This window comes from Dryobates pubescens, chromosome 5 (assembly GCF_014839835.1).
Source record: "Dryobates pubescens isolate bDryPub1 chromosome 5, bDryPub1.pri, whole genome shotgun sequence".
Taxonomy (NCBI): domain Eukaryota; kingdom Metazoa; phylum Chordata; class Aves; order Piciformes; family Picidae; genus Dryobates; species Dryobates pubescens.
Genome location: NC_071616.1, coordinates 5613425 through 5628967, shown reverse-complemented (window position 1 = coordinate 5628967; position 15543 = coordinate 5613425). Strand labels below are relative to the sequence as shown.

The 15543-nt window shown below is 45.7% G+C and overlaps 1 protein-coding gene across 2 annotated transcripts in view; it reads left to right on the top strand.

Annotated features, from left to right (window-relative positions):
- LOC104300575 (transmembrane protein 263) overlaps positions 1 to 15543 on the top strand; it is a 316890-nt gene that overhangs the window by 19037 nt on the left and 282310 nt on the right. For both annotated transcript variants that reach the window (XM_054161495.1, XM_054161494.1), the window contains one exon: positions 1497 to 1587. In XM_054161495.1, coding sequence (XP_054017470.1) covers positions 1497 to 1587 — 91 coding nt within the window. The remainder of the gene's footprint in view (positions 1 to 1496; positions 1588 to 15543) is intronic.

Below are 15543 nucleotides of genomic sequence, written 5' to 3'. Positions count from 1 at the left end.
TGGAGTTTACTATGCTGTTACTTTGAAGGACAAACAAAAAGTGGGGAGTGGAACAGACTTCTATTTTTCTTTTCTCCTTTTATTGGGAAAAGCAGCTACATTTTTGTAGCTCCACAAGTAATAAAAATGCTGTGTGTGTCAAATGAGTTCAGCAGCCTTCAGTACAAGTAAATGCTTTCTTAACTGTACAAATCTGATCACTTTTGCTCACATCCTTCCAGCAGCAACCTTTCCAGGATCCTGAAAGTGGAAATGCAAAACTTTGGAGGGCAATCTGGTAATTTTTCAGGAGTGATTAGTTTAGCATAGAATCAATAAGGTTGGAAAAGACCTCAAAGATCATCAAGTCCAACCTGTCACCCAGCACCTCATGACTACTAAACCATGGCACCAAGTGCCACGTCCAGTCCCTTTTAGAACACCTCCAGAGATGGTGACTCCACCACCTCCCTGGGCAGCACATTCCAATGGCTAACAACTCTCTCTGTGAAGAACTTTCTCCTCACCTCCAGCCTAAACTTCCCCTGGTGCAGTTTGAGACTGTGTCCTCTTGTCCTGGTGCTGGTTGCCTGGGAGGAGAGACCAACCCCCACCTGGCCACAACTTCCCTTCAGGTAGTTGTAGAGAGCAATAAGGTCTCCCCTGAGCCTCCTCCTCTCCAGGCTAAACAACCCCAGCTCCCTCAGCCTCTCCTCACAGGGCTGTGCTCTAGACCCCTCCCCAGCCTCATTGCCCTTCTCTGGACACGTTCCAGCAACTCAACATCTTTCCTAAACTGAGGGGCCCAGACCTGGACACAATACTCAAGGTGTGACCTAACCAGTGCTGAATACAGGGGCACAATGACTTCCCTGCTCCTTCTGGCCACACTATTCCTGTTGCAGGCCAGGAGGCCATGTTACACATGCAGGCACAAATACATGTATGGGGAGAAAGGGGAACACTACATGGTCAGTGGAACTGGCTGGGTGAGGAGATTTGTAAAGCAGTTTGCTTTGTCCTCCTTTGAAAAATGAAATGTGACACCCATATTCTCTAAGCCATATTGATCTCCTCCTGTATGGAGCAGGCCACAGAATGTAGTCTTGGTAAGACAAATCAAAGACAAATCAACCCACCCCCCCCAAATTCCAAGAGATGGCAAATCTGCTGCCAACCTTGGTAACTGGAGAGTTGAATTATTCCTTTGTGTGTTTTAGAAACAGTAACTTAGAAATTGTGCTTCACCAATCAGTTCCTGGATTTTGGCCCCCTTCAGACTCTTATTAGAGAGTCCTTTTTTCTTTTTCTTTCCTTCCTTCCTTCCTTCTTTTTCCTCCTTCCTCTTCTGTAAATGGTTAGACTGCAAACAATTTTTCCAGCAGCCTTCTTTTTTCATCAGCTGAAGCAAGTCTCTTGTCTTTATTGTCTGGCATATTAGTTAATCCTGTAATTATGTCTGCAGTTTCTTTGTGAACTTTCTCCCATTCACCTCCTCTTGCTGTTCTGTTCTGCAGGGACCAAGCTTAGAAACACAGATGGTGGAAGATGAAACTGAGACAAGAAGTGAAGAATTGCCTCCTCATCTGCGGGAAGAGCCTCCCGAAGGTACAGTACCAGCAGTCAATATAAACTCCTTGCATTAAATTGGGGGGAAAAATGTTCTGACCAAAGAAGTCTTATTTATCTCTGTGTCTTGAGAGCCTATGTCTGCCTATTTTCTGCGAGGGATGAAGCTTTGTCAGTGCTGGCAGCTAAGCCAACCTCCCAGCCAGAGGTCTAGTCAGGCTCTAAGCCTACTTTTGCATTCAAAGAAAGCTGCACCCACTGAGGTGGGAACATTGTGCTGCACTCTCTTCAACAATATGGTTTCTGATTAAAATTGTCCTGCTTGATCATCCTGTTGAAGGCTTAGGAGTAAAATGCTCCTCTAATGCCTTTGTTTGTGATGTTTTGAGCCTTCATTAGGGAGGACTTCCTAAGCAGCCAGGTGAGCTCCTCTCTCCTCTCCCCGCAGCATCCTGCTATTGAAATTATCCCCAGCAGAGCCCTGTCAAAGTTAGATATTCTGGTGATTTTGTTTCTTTCAGCTCTCTCTCTTGGAAGCCAGTTTAGCCATCTGAGGGAGGAGGCAGCGAGACGCTGTCAGTCAGTAGGAGGCTAAAAAATGCCAATTTTAATTAAAACCCCTTGTTTGCACTGACATGCCCTGGATTGATAGGGGGCCCGGATTTCCCCCGCTGTGTCGGTGTTGCAGGCATTGTATCTGTGTAACAACACCGGTGTTTGCTCTCCTTTGAATAGAAGCCGCTAACGTTGCTGCAAGGGGTGGTGCGTTCGGAGCTTTGTCTCCAGCTCAGTGACTTTTAAAAGACACTCACTCCTAATCGCTCTGGATGGCTTTAAACAACCCAGAGAGTGCTGAGATTCTTGTTAGCAACTTACTGTTAAAATGCCATGACTTGTCTCTGGGAAGCATTAAGCGTGGTTTATATTTTCCCTTTAAGAGAAGGAGATGCTGATCCAGCGCTTCTGCTGATCACCATTCTTACAGGGAATATGAACCAAGTAGATAGTTGTAGGAATTTGCTGCTCCATCCCTTCTGGTTGAGCTTCCTGTTACAGTGTTCTCATTAAGTTGTAATTCTGCCATTTCATATACTCTGTGTTGGCAATTACAGTATATAGAGGTAAGTGAAAGGCAGTTTGCTTTTTGCAGCCCCTATAAAGCCAGAAGGAAATAAATGTGGAAGATGTTTTGATTACCATGTGTGTGTGTATATATAAATATACATATATAGACTTGGAGCACATAATCTTGATATTTTTTTTCTCCTTAACACCTCTCACCCCCACCCCCCACCCCCTTCTTTATAAGTAATGCCAAGTCAGCATGTAATGACAGTGCATTGTTGAAGTAAGAATTCTGGTCACTAGCCTGAGCTGATGATTATGTGAGCCCTGAGACTGCATCCTGAAATGTAAAACACAGGAGATCATCTTGTTTCACCAGTTTATCAGGAACACTCTTAGATTTTTGGACTGTGGCTGTGAGTTGTGCCATCAGAAGGTGGGTGTTACTGGTTTTGTTTTAATGTGGCAGAGTATTTTTGCAAACCAAGGGTTTTTGGTGATTGAAAATGTTTGCTTCTGCCTGCAACCCTGCTGGCTTGACTGATGTTGAAATGTGTCTGTATGAATATTCTGCTGCTGTGACTTGTTGGGTGGTCTGGGAGACGTGTGCGCTATAGGAGGAAAGAGAACTGTAGCAGTTCAGCTCATTTGGTTCAGCAGTAGTGCAGCAGATACTGAGAGTTCTCTTAAAGTCTGAGCTTAGGATGTCCTTTTAAAGTTTACAATGTTAAGAGTAGCAAAATAGGAGAGATACTGAGAGCACAAGTGAGATGAGAGAATGCTTGCAAGAAGAGGTCAAAAAGCTGCTCCTGAAAGAGAGCCATCAGGTTATGCTGAATTTACAGCTGGCTCTGTGTGTTAAGTGGAGCTGAGTATACAAGGAGTCTTCATAGAAGCTAACAGCACATACCAACCAGAATTACTATAAAGATCATATAGTTGCAGGAGACATTACAAATACCCCATTAAGGAAATAGATACCTCAATTTCTTTTGGTATTTCATTCATTCTGTACTATCTTGCTGCTTTTCTACTGATTTCTATTCTCTCCTGATAGCACTTTGCTAGTTAAATCCTTTGCACTAAGTAAGTCAACCATGTTGTTGTGACTGCAGCATTCTTTGTTCCTGGCATCTATGAATCGTTCACTGTGTCTGGTAATGAGTGCATAAGGGATGGAAAGCTCTCCAGAGACTGTATCTTTCTAGCACAATCTATTATTTCACCAGATTGCATCATAGTGACTTCATTTTCTAGCTTGCACTGTGTATTTACTCCCTTGCTGAAAGGATGGGAATTGGAAGCTCTGTGCCAAATAAATAGTGCAGTAAAATAAAAGGATACCCTTCAGGGATTGCCATGTGTCTGGAAAGTATTGCAGTAGGGCCTCCTACAAAGAAGGGGGCAGTTTTGCAAGTCCATTGTGCAGGCAGCTAAACGGCAGATGTGTGTGTGTGTGTGGTGTAGAAGCAGCAAATGCTGGTTTCAGGGGCAGTCTGGCTGCCTATTGGCATTTGAGGGAAGAGAAAGTGTTGTGGTTTATAAAGGAAATTAACCAGGAGATCCCAGACAGGTTGCCAAGGCAGAAGGTAGTACCTGTGTGTAACCTGCATCCATTTATTTTATCTGCTGTCGAAGTTAACTTTTTAAATAAGCCAGCAGGGCACATTAGTAAAAAGTGCAGCTGATACAATATCCTGTAAACGGCATTCGAGATCAACAAGGGTTTCTTTAGTGCATGGTGAAGATGTGCTGTTACCGGTGGCGTTGATCAGGACCTGGCCAGCGAGGACTGGCCGCGGCCCTGCGTGAGGGGACGGAGGCGAGGGGTCCCCTGCGTGAGGGGACGGAGGCTGCTGCGCCGCAGCTCCGGACCCGGCGGGAGCGCTTCCCGCCGTGCGGCCGCGGGGGGGCGCTGCAGGCCCGGCCATGCCGGCCGCGGCCACTGCGCGGCAGCCCCGCTCCCGCCCGGGACGTCCCTGGGCTCCGTCTGTCTGGAGCCCGGATTTCCAACGCCTCCCGCACACTTCCCACTGAAGGGAAGAAAGTGTTTAAACCTATTAGCTCCTTTCCCATAAGCTACTTTGAGATATTACAAGGGCAGCTTTCCACACTTTCTGCCTCGGGAAGGCTGTTTATCCCCTCATTATGCCGTACCTCTTGACTTCGCGATCCATCTGCCCAATTCACGTCTTAATTTTTTTTTTAATTCCCCCTTCATCTTTCCTCTCTCTTCAATCTTGTTAGCATACTTGCCTTTTTTTTTTTACCCCTCCGTTACGAGCCAAGTGTGGAGGAGCAGCAGTGATTAGCATTTGGAGTGCTGCTGGGGCCGGTGTGCTCAGCACTTCACACGGAAAGGAGGCGATGAGTGCAGAAGGTTTCCTGTCGCCAAAGAGCGAGGGACAGCGAGCTCTGGAGAGGAGCGAGTCTGTTCTACACGGTCTGAAGCACTTTCCCCCGTTGTAGGAGGTTCAGCCTGGCTGCTCAGTGCTGCTGCATGTTGCAGCACTGAGCTACTTTCAGGTCGATTCGATGTGATCTGGGATGTTTGCTGTGAAAGGGCAGTCTGAGGGAACTAGATCGAGTTACCCAAGTAGAGCAGCATCTTGCTACCTGCTGCATTTTTATCCACCACTTCAGAGTTCCATTGTTGATCAGTGCATTGTTAATTGCTATAATCTCTTTGCTTTTCCTTCTTTTTCCATTAAATTATTCAAGGGAAGTGATAGCAATGAAATCTGAGGGTGATTAAATTTGCTGTAACGTGATCTACTTTGAGATGCCAGCATCTCCTTTGTTGGATGCAGATCCTGATCTCTTCTATTTAATGAATTGATGAAACTGACCTTGTTTGCTCTTCTCCACCCTGTTGCCAGTAAGTTAAAGGAGGTGATCCTTCCTGTTTACTCAGTGTGGTGAGGTCACACTTGGAGTTCCTTGTCCGGTCCTGTGCTCCACAGTGTAAGAGAGACCTGGATATACTGGAAAGAATCCAGTAAAGGTCCATGAAGGTCATTAAAGGAGTGCTGCATCTCTACTGTGAAGAAAGGCTGAGAGAACTGGGACTGCCCATGCTGGAGAAGAGAAGGATCAATGTGGACAAATACCTGAGGGGAGGTTATAAGGAAGATGGAGCCAGGCTCATTTCAGCGGTGCACAGTGACATGACAGGAGACAGCGAACACAAACTGAAACACAACTGAACCTAAGGGAACACTTTTTCACTGTTGGGGTGACCAAGCACTGAAACAGGTTGCACAGAGAGGTGGTAGAGTCTCTGTCCTTGGAGGTGTTCAAAAGCTGTCTGGACCTAAAATCATAGAATGGTAGAATAGTTTGGGTTGGAAGGGACTTTTGAAGGTCATCTAGTCCAAACCCCCTGCAGTGAGCAAGAACATCTTCCACTAATTGGGTTACTCAGAGTCCTGTCCAAGCTGACTTTTTGTGGGGAAAGTAGCTTTACTGTGTCAAATTGCTAAGTGTTACCCATTTCAGGAATGCATCCTTGGTAGATACTGGAATATGACTGTAGTTCCTTCCACACTGCTGATTAGTACTGAGCATAGCAAAGCTTAGTGCAGGGTGATACGCCCCGCTTGAAAAGCTGTGTCACTGGTTAACAGCTGTAGTCCCAGATGGGAATATACAAACCAGTTCTTTCTTCTGTGGCCTTTTGAATCTTAAGCATTAAGATTTTATCAGCCAACCTACTATGACCAATTTGGCAGTAAGCTTGAGTCTTGTGTCTGAACTGTCTGCTGTCTCTTGTGCAATTTTCAGACCGAGCAGAGATGTGCCTTCTTTGTTGCAGACAGATTGGGCCTTGTGGAATAAAGCTTTATTAAAAGCAGTGGGTCTTAGCAGCTCTGCAGTATATCACAAATCTTGGGAAATTTACTTTCCAAATAACTGTGGTGTTCCTAATTCAAATTGTTTTACACTTGCTGTGGGTAAAGAGCACACACAGATAGTTATTGTAAATCAGATGATTTGCACCAAGTTGGAACACAGTATCTTCGGTGAGCTTTATAATCTGTCTCCATGGAGGCATAGAGCTTTTTCTGCTGTTTTATATTGTCTGCAAGATAAAAGTATATTGCATGCTTCTGTAGGAAGCTTTAGGACTCCTTATACACAGTTTGGGAATCTCTGATTCCAAGTGTCTGGGAGTGTTGTGGATTACTCATTCAGGATTGAGATTGATACAAGTTTTTTACCCAGCTGTATTGCTTGTACAGGTCTTAACTTACAGGCAGGTTTCAATTGAGGCACTCCCATGTGATTGAAATGTCTGAAATTTAATTAGACTTTTACCTTCATGTTGGGAAATGCTTTTACAAGAACATGCCAAATTATTGGAGCCAGCAGATGTCAGAGGAACATGGCTGTTTAGGCTTCTCATCTGAGGTGACTTTCAGCTCAACTCCACAATTCAGGTGCCTAGCTTCAAAAAGGTCTATTCCTATAAACAGGTCCAGTTTTGGTGAGTGGTTTCCATCAGAGACAAAGTTTTATTGTTGGGCCAAGCATTTGCTTCAGTAATTGAGCTGCACCACGTTTTGCCTCTTCTCCTTGAGAGTAATGTTTAGTGTGTGTGTCTCCAAACTGCCTACATCCACATAACCACAAAGAAATCACCCTGGAAAATGGTGCAGATAATAGCAATTCCATTTCCTTTCAGTCTTAAGCTCTGTACTGAATACTGTTGCCTTACAGAGAAGGGCAAGTGGGCTCCTTAAGTGCTTCGAACACATGACCTACAAGGAGTGTCCAAGGGAGTTGGGGTCATTCAGTCAGGAGAGGAGGAGGCTGGGGGGAGACTTCATCACTCACTGCATCTACCTGAAGGAAGCCAGGAGGGGGCAGAGCCTCTTCTCCTTGGTGTCAAGTGACAGGACTAGAGGAAATGGTTTCAGGCTGCACCAGGGGAGGTTCAGGCTAGACATCAGGAAATATTTCTTCACTGGAAGGGTTATCAAGTGTTGGAATGGTCTGCCCAGGGCAGTGGTGGAGTCACTGTCCCTGGAGGTGTTTAAGCAGAGTGTGGACCTGGCACTTGGGGATGTGGTTTAGTGCTGACCTTTGAGTGCTGAGTCGAGTGTTGGGCTTGGGTCATCGTTGAGGTCTCTTACAGCTGGATATATTTTGTGTTTCTATGATTCTGTATAAAGTAACTTTGCTTAAATTGCCTATGTCACTTAGTGTCCTCTACCACACACCTACATAGGTATGTCTCTGTGTAGTGTAACAGACTCATATGTTGAAGTTATGTGAAGCTGGCAGAGCAAATTGATGGTATCTACTAAGCCCTCTTCTGCTTTCCCAAGTTAGATTGCTCTCAAGTGTGCTACCTTGTGAGGTCCAGTAGTCAGATGCTTCTACAGGGGAGCTCTTTAAATAATCTACTCTTTTTTTTGTCTGATGGCCACTTGGCAATGTTTCCAGCCTGGATTCACCTCTGTGTTCTGTGGGCTTACAACTAAAGCAAAAGACTAGGAACTGGGGCAGCTTTAATCTATTCTTGGCTCTACTGTTGACTTACTCTGTGGCCTTAGTCAAGTAGTTTGGCCTTCCTTGAACCATAGTATTCTTTGTGTATGGAACTTAAATGACTGTACTTGTTTATAAATGAGGATGGTGAAAAAAGGAAATTGCAACATTTTAGGCTTTTAGAGGTGGAAGATACTTGAAAATTGAAATGGAAAATGTGATCATGATGCATAAATAATACAAAACTTGGCCTGATACATAACTTGTCAGGCTCTTTGCCTTTTTTTGGGGGTCCTCAAAATGATGATTGGACTTGTCAGGTAACTTCAAACAGAAAGGAAGGTTTCTTAAAAAGTGGATTCTTAAAAATCAGCAATGAGGCAGCCTTGCTCTTTGGAGCTGGGACTTTATGTACCTGGCATGTCCTCTCATCTGTAAAAAACATCTTCTGAGCTACTTCTGTACATGGCCCAAGGCTGAAAAGCAGCATTTCAGTATCATCTGTCACTCTTTAAGGTACATACTCTGTGCATCCATGCTGTTTTGGCCAAAGAAATGACCTGGAGTGTCAGCTCTGTCTTTGTGCACAAGAATACCTTAATATCTCTGGTGGGGCTGTCAAGCACTTTCACATCTCTCCGAGTTCTAATGTTGTGTTTCTGTTTAATGTATTACCATCATTGTTTTAGTAAAAGCTGAGATTCTTCTTTGTTTAAATTCTCCTGTGGCTATATTGGCTTCCTCATGCTTTATTTAATTTTGTTCTGTGGGGGAAATCAGTTGTCTGAAATGGGAATAATGCTCAACCAGTGTCTGCATATTCCCCTTTTTCCCCCCCTCTTTCACCCCCCAGCCCTCCTGTATTGCTGCTGCTGAGCGCTTGCTGCTGACAACAGGCATGGTCTCCTAGAAACAGCATGAAAGCTATTTAAATTGTTTTTATTCCACTTTTCCTTCTGCCCTATTCTTTCCTCTTCACTATTTTCATATGATATAATGAGATGTTACTTTGACAGCTCAGCATCCCTTTTCTCTAGCCTGCTCCGTGCCCTGCAAATCATTCTGTCACCAAGCGTTGGATGTGTGCACAGCATATGCCACTAATGGCAGCATAAATAGCCTCCAAGTGTCTGATGGATTCCAGAAGAAAGGTTCTCGTAACTTCAGTGTGGGAAATCTCTTATCAGTGGGCTCTTGTTAATACAATAACGTTGTGCAGCGTGTCAGTAGCAGTCTGGTTTTGCCCTGAGGGTGTTTGCACACAGGATGGGGCAAGAACAGTTCTACCCTTCGCCTTGGCACGGTGGCTCTAAGTACTGTGCATCACCCAAACGTAAAGGCACTTCAGGGTGAAGGGCCAGTGGGGAAGCCTCTGTCAGAACATAAATCTTTATCAGGTACTAGTGAATTTGTGTTACTCTAGCAGGAGGGTTTTGAACTGCAGGAGCAGCCGAGCTCTGTTTGGTGAGTGAAAGCAGCATATCTCATTACCTGGCTGTAGTGGCAGACATCTGTCAGGGGTTTTATACTAATTTGAGCCATAATGAAATTGAGTGCAAGAGAGTGTGTATATAAGAATCTATATTCCTTTACACCACGCTTCTCGTTTTGAGGGGCAAAGAGATTGTCACAGACATGGAGCCAATTGTTTCTAAATAAGTCTTGTACACTTTTAGTTATCACTTCTGTTTGAAGCTGAAAAAGAAAGCAGTTCTTACTTGCTCCTAATGGACTGGAAAAAAAAAAAAGAGAGGAGGCAAGCAAGTCTCACTTACTTACAAGTACAATCTTAAGTACTAAATAAGAATGAGCAATGCAGTAAATCCAGGTCAGGAGTGAAATTGAGTCTGTATATCAGCGTGTTAACAATGATGATACCTTGAACTGCTAAACTATCACGGTGTTATAGCAGGCAATTAAATCACAAGGTTGGTGCATGAGGCTGTTAATTCTGCCTCAGAACCGAGTGAAATGGCCAGTTAACATTTCATAAACATCTGTAGTCTCAACCTGGCTGCCTCTCTTGATTTCAGCTGTTTGTGAACAGTTTGAGCCACAGCTTTGATTACCACCTTGATTGCACTGATACGACCTCTCATGGACTGATCATTTTGAGTGACAAAAGCAATCTTACCCTGAGGAGTGGGTTTCTTTTCACAGCTGTTTATGAACTTAAGGATAAACTGTAAAATGCAAGGATGTTGTGTCAATTTTCTTGCCCTCTGAGATAAGATTCTAGAAGAAGGAAAACCTGTGTCTACTGGGAAACTGGGCAGAACACTAAGAGTAGTCGAGAACAGTCTTGTGCTAGTATGTGTGTGGAATTCTCTCATTTCTTTTCAGATCATAGTGAAGACAAGTTAGGAAGAAATTCTACACAGAGAGAGTGATTGCCCATTGGCCTGGGGAGGTGGTGGAGTCACCATTATTAGAGGTGCTCAGGAGGAGACTTGATAGGGTGCTTGGTGCCATGGTTTAGTTGATTAGGTGGTGTTGGATGATAGGTTGGACGCAATGATCTTGAAGGTCTCTTCCAACCTGGTCTGGTCTATTCCCATTCTATTCTATTCCCATTCTATTCTATTCCCATTCTATTCTATTCCCATTCTATTCTATTCTTAATATGGAGGATTCTCAAGCCATTGTAACACACATTTGGCATATTTTAAAGGATCTGCTCTCTTTCTATGTGACTGATACTTGCCTGGGCTGAAAGACTTTAACTAAGACTAAACTTTTTCTCCTGTATTCTTTTCTTCTATGCCCTCTCAGTACTGCTTACAAACCACTCTCTTCATATTTTCCCCCAAGGTATCTAGTACTCAGTGGGATATACCTGCTGCAAAAAAACCATTGAGGTGGCTTTGCATTTTTGGGTCTTGTATTATGAAATTAACTATGTCTGCTTCCCCCCCCCACACACTTAAATATCCAAAAGGAGCTAACTAATCTTCATCTGAAATACTAAATCCAGTTTGCAAGTAATGCTAAAAATTTGGCCATGACATTTCTGTGACTTCTGAAGTGGGTTTTAAGATCTAGGATTGTTAAAAGAATGTCTTGGGACCTTACACCAGAATGAACAGATTTATGGTCTTGAACTATAGGAAATTGTGTTTTCTAGCACCTGAGACCTGATCTTCAGAATAAGTGAGAGGTGTTCAAGAGGTAGGCAGGAGATGAACAGTTTACTGGGTAGCTATGTGAGTCTTTCACTGGAATACTCTTCATCTGTTGAAGACTCTTAAGAAGGAAATTGATAACGTTGTTGGCTTCTACTGTTTTTCACTTTCCTGGCATGTAGATTTTATTGTGAAGGTGTAAATTGAAACTGAACCCAAAAAACCCCCAGCAAACCCAAACCAACTGAACAAAAATGACAAAACCCCCCCCACCAAACCCCCTCCAAACCACCTCCCACCCCCCCACCCCACCCCCCCCCCCAAAAAAAAACCCACCCCACACCAAACCCAAAGTTTCTGCCCTATGCAGTTCAAGATTGTTGTAGGGATCCAAGCTAGAGGAGGGTAGATTTAGATCAGACATTAGGAAGAAGTTCTTCACCATGAGGGTGGTGAGACACTGGAACAGGTACCCAGGGAGGTAGTGGAAACCTCATCCCTGGAGGTTTTTAAGTCCAGGCTGGATGTGGCTCTGGGCAACCTGATCTAGGTGTCCCTGCCCATGGCAGGGGGGTTGCAACTAGGTGATTCTTGTGGGGGTCACTTCCAACTCTGACAATTCTGTGATTCTGTTTGTTTCCTTCCTTCCCTCCCCTGATTTCTCCAGAGGTTTGTGTGTGGTGGTGGTGGTGGTGTGTTCTGGATTTTAATTTGTATTAGTTTGTTTTCCCCTGAAAAGTTCTTGTATCTCCTGAATGCAAAACTGGAGTAATCCTAGCTAATGATGTGAAGTCATCCTCTTTGGCTAAGCCAGCCATTTGTATGTATTCAGTGCTGGGTATGTGATTGTATGAGCTGCCCTGTACCTCTCTTGCTCGTCCCCTCCAACAGCTAAAGAACAACCCCCCAAGATTTAATGCAATGTTATTACAGTATCTTAAAGTCAGAGCTTGCTCTGGGAAATGCAAATTGAGGCTGCAAGTTTGCTTTAGTGTTTTTATAGCTTGAGAATGTTATTGTTACTGTTATTGCAGTATTTTGTTCCCAGTGTCTTGAGGGCTGTTTTTGCACAAAATATTTGACTGACTTAATCAGGGAAGTGGGGAAGTTCTTCCAGTCTATGGATCTTGTACTTTTTACATTGAAAAAGGAAAAAAAACCAACCACATTTACTAAGTCCAGTTATTGCCTAAAAGTCTTCTTTACATTATGTAAAGAAATCATAGAATAGAATCAATAAGGTTGGAAAACACCTCAAGGATCATCAAGTCTAACCTGTCACCCAACACCTCCTGACTAACTGGACCATGGCACCAAGTGCCATATGCAATCCCCTCTTGAACACCTCCAGGGATGGTGACATTCCAATGGCTAACAACTCTCAGTGAAGAACTTTCTCCTCACCTCCAGCCTAAACTTCCCCTGGTGCAGCTTGAGACTGTGTCCTCTTGTTCTGGTGCTGGTTGCCTGGGAGAAGAGACCAACCCCCTCCTGACTACAACCTCCCTTCAGGTAGTTGTAGACAGCAATAAGGTCTCCCCTGAAATCTGTTTTCTGTGAGACCTGCAGACATTTAAAAAGTGATTAGCTGAACCCAGCTGTAACTAAAATACAGCTGGGGCATTGATTTAAGCTTAGCCTGTATCCACACAGCGACTGAGAGCCTCTCTCCTGGTTTGTGTGCTGCCCATTCTGCCTCTCCCCAAGGCCAGGTGTGTTTGGTTCCTAGTGCAGAAGCAGCAGAGCGCTCAGGGACAAGACCGTGCCTCGTTCTGGAGTAGATGTGGATGTCACCAGAGTGAGTTAACCTTCACGTCATTCCTGTGGATGGTGGATTGAAGGGCGAGTTGTCCAGCTGAGAGCAGAGCCTGTAGTGTGCTTGTGGGTTTGTATGGAACCCAAGCACTGGCTTACACAAATCCTCTCACGGTATCACCAAGGTTGGAAGATACCTTAAAGATCATCAAGTCCAACCTGTCACCACAGACCTCATGACTAGACCATGGCACCAAGTGCCATGTCCAATCCCCTCTTGAACACCTCCAGGGATGGTGACTCCACCACCTCCCTGGGCAGCACATTCCAATGGCGAACGACTCGCTCAGTGAAGAACTTTCTCCTCACCTCCAGCCTAAACTTCCCCTGGTGCAGGTTGAGACTTGTTCTGGTGCTAGTTGCTTGAGAGAAGAGACCAACTCCCTGCTGGCTACAACCTCCCTTCAGGTAGTTGTAGAGAGCAGTAGGGTCCATTGTGTGCTGTGGGCTCTCTTGGCTTCCTTTTTGTTCTAGCTAGGGAGAGAGGTGCAGCCGCAGGCATCGTTAAAAGCCTCGTTTGTGGTACATGGAGGAGGTCACCTTTTGATATCCATGTTTCTAGCAACTTGAGCGTAACACAGCAGTGAAGACAGCGAGGAAAGCAGAAGGATCTTGGCTTTCAAAGTTGTTCCTCCTGGCTCCAGTCCAAGTAGCGTTAATATGACATGCGACGTTTTGTTGGTATTTGATTAACTGGGAGGCTTGTTCCTTGTTTTGTGTGACACATTGTGAGTTAACCACCCGGCATGCTGACATGTGCGATTAAAAACAAACACTTACAATTAAATTGAGAAGCTGACTGCCAAGTGCACCGTGGGGAGGAGCCTGCGCCGCCTGCCCGCAGGGGCTCAGCTGGGACAGCTCTTGCTGGCTAAGCTGGGAGAGCCTTCATCTTAATCTGGAGAAGAGGAGGCTCAGGGGTGACCTTATTGCTCTTTACAACTACCTGAAGGGAGGTTGTAGACAGGCAGAGGTTGGTCTCTTCTCCCAGGCAACCAGGACCAGAACAAGTGCTGCGCCAGGGAAGGTTTAGGATGGATGTTAGGAGGAAGTTTTAGACAGAGAGAGTGATTGCCCATTGGAATAGGCTGCCCGAGGAGGTGGTGGAGTCACCATCATTGGAGGTGTTCAGGAGAAGACTTGATAGGGTGCTTGGTTGCATGGTTTAGTTGATTAGGTGGTGTTGGATGATAGGTTGGACACGATGATCTTGAAGGTCTCTTCCAACCTGGTTTATTCTGTTCTATTCTTGAGGGCAGTAAGGGTCTACAGAGAGACCTGGACAGGCTGGATCAATGGGCCAAGGCCAGTTGTGTGAGATTCAGCAAGGCCAATTGTTGGGTCCTGCAGCTGGGTCCCAACAACCTTGTGCAACACTAAAGCCCTGCAGCTGTGTGACTGGAAAGATGCAGAGAAGAAAGAGTTGGGGTTGACAGCTGGCTGAACATGAACCAGCAGTGTGTCAAGATGGCCAAGAAGGCCAACAGTATCCTGGCCTGGATCAGGAATGGTGTGACAAGCAAGGGATTGTCCTGCTGTACTCTGCACACATATGGGGTGCAGTTTTGGGGCCTTCAGTGTAAAACAGACACTGAGATGCTGCAGTGGGTCCAGAGAAGGGCAGTGAGAGCTGGTGAATGGTCTGGAGAACAATTCATCTGAGGAGCAGCTGAGAGAACTGAGGTTGTTTAGCCTGGAGTAAAGGAGACTGCGGGGGAGACCTCCTTCCTCTCTACAACTTCCTCGAAAGTGTGGGTGTTGGTCTATTCTCCCTAGTAATAAGTGATAGGATTGAAAGGAAGTGGCCTCAAGTTGCAGCAGGGGAGGTTTAGATTGGGTATTAGAAGAAACTTCTTCTCAGACAGGCTTCCCTGGGAGGTGGCTGAATCCCCATCTTTAAAGACATTTGAAGGATGCAGAGCTGTGGTGCTAAGGAATGTTGTTTAGCACCAGACTTTTTGGTCGTTGGGTAGTAGTTGCACTTCGTGATCTTAAAGGCCTTTTCCGGCTGAAATGATTCTCTGACCGCTGCACAGATCTGGTGTCGGCAGCTGTTCAGTTCAGCTCTGTCCTTGCTGTTTATTTTAGCGCATTTTCTGCAGCCGTCTGGTGCAGTTAAAGCTCCTAACAAGGCCCGGGAATAGAGAGGGGAGCGGCGGCGGCGCGGCAGGCTGCCCTGCGGAGCTGGCGGCGGTGCGAGCCGCGGTTCCCCGCAGCGCGGTGCTCGGCCGCCCGTGGTGGGATCGCTGCCGGCTGCTGGGCTCCTCCGCGCCTCGGGCCGGCGGCCGCCGTGCCGCAGGCGGCCGGCAGGGGGCTGCCGAGGGCCGGCTCGGGCTCCGCGGCGTGCCCAGCGCTGGCTCGGCCCGGGGCTGAGCTGATGGGGCAGCAGGACGGGCTGCCTCCCAATCTCACATTCGCTGTCCCCAAGAGTTTAAACTCCAGGACGCCTGGAAAGCGTCTGGTCTTCCTTAATTTATAATCGACTAATTGATTTTATAAA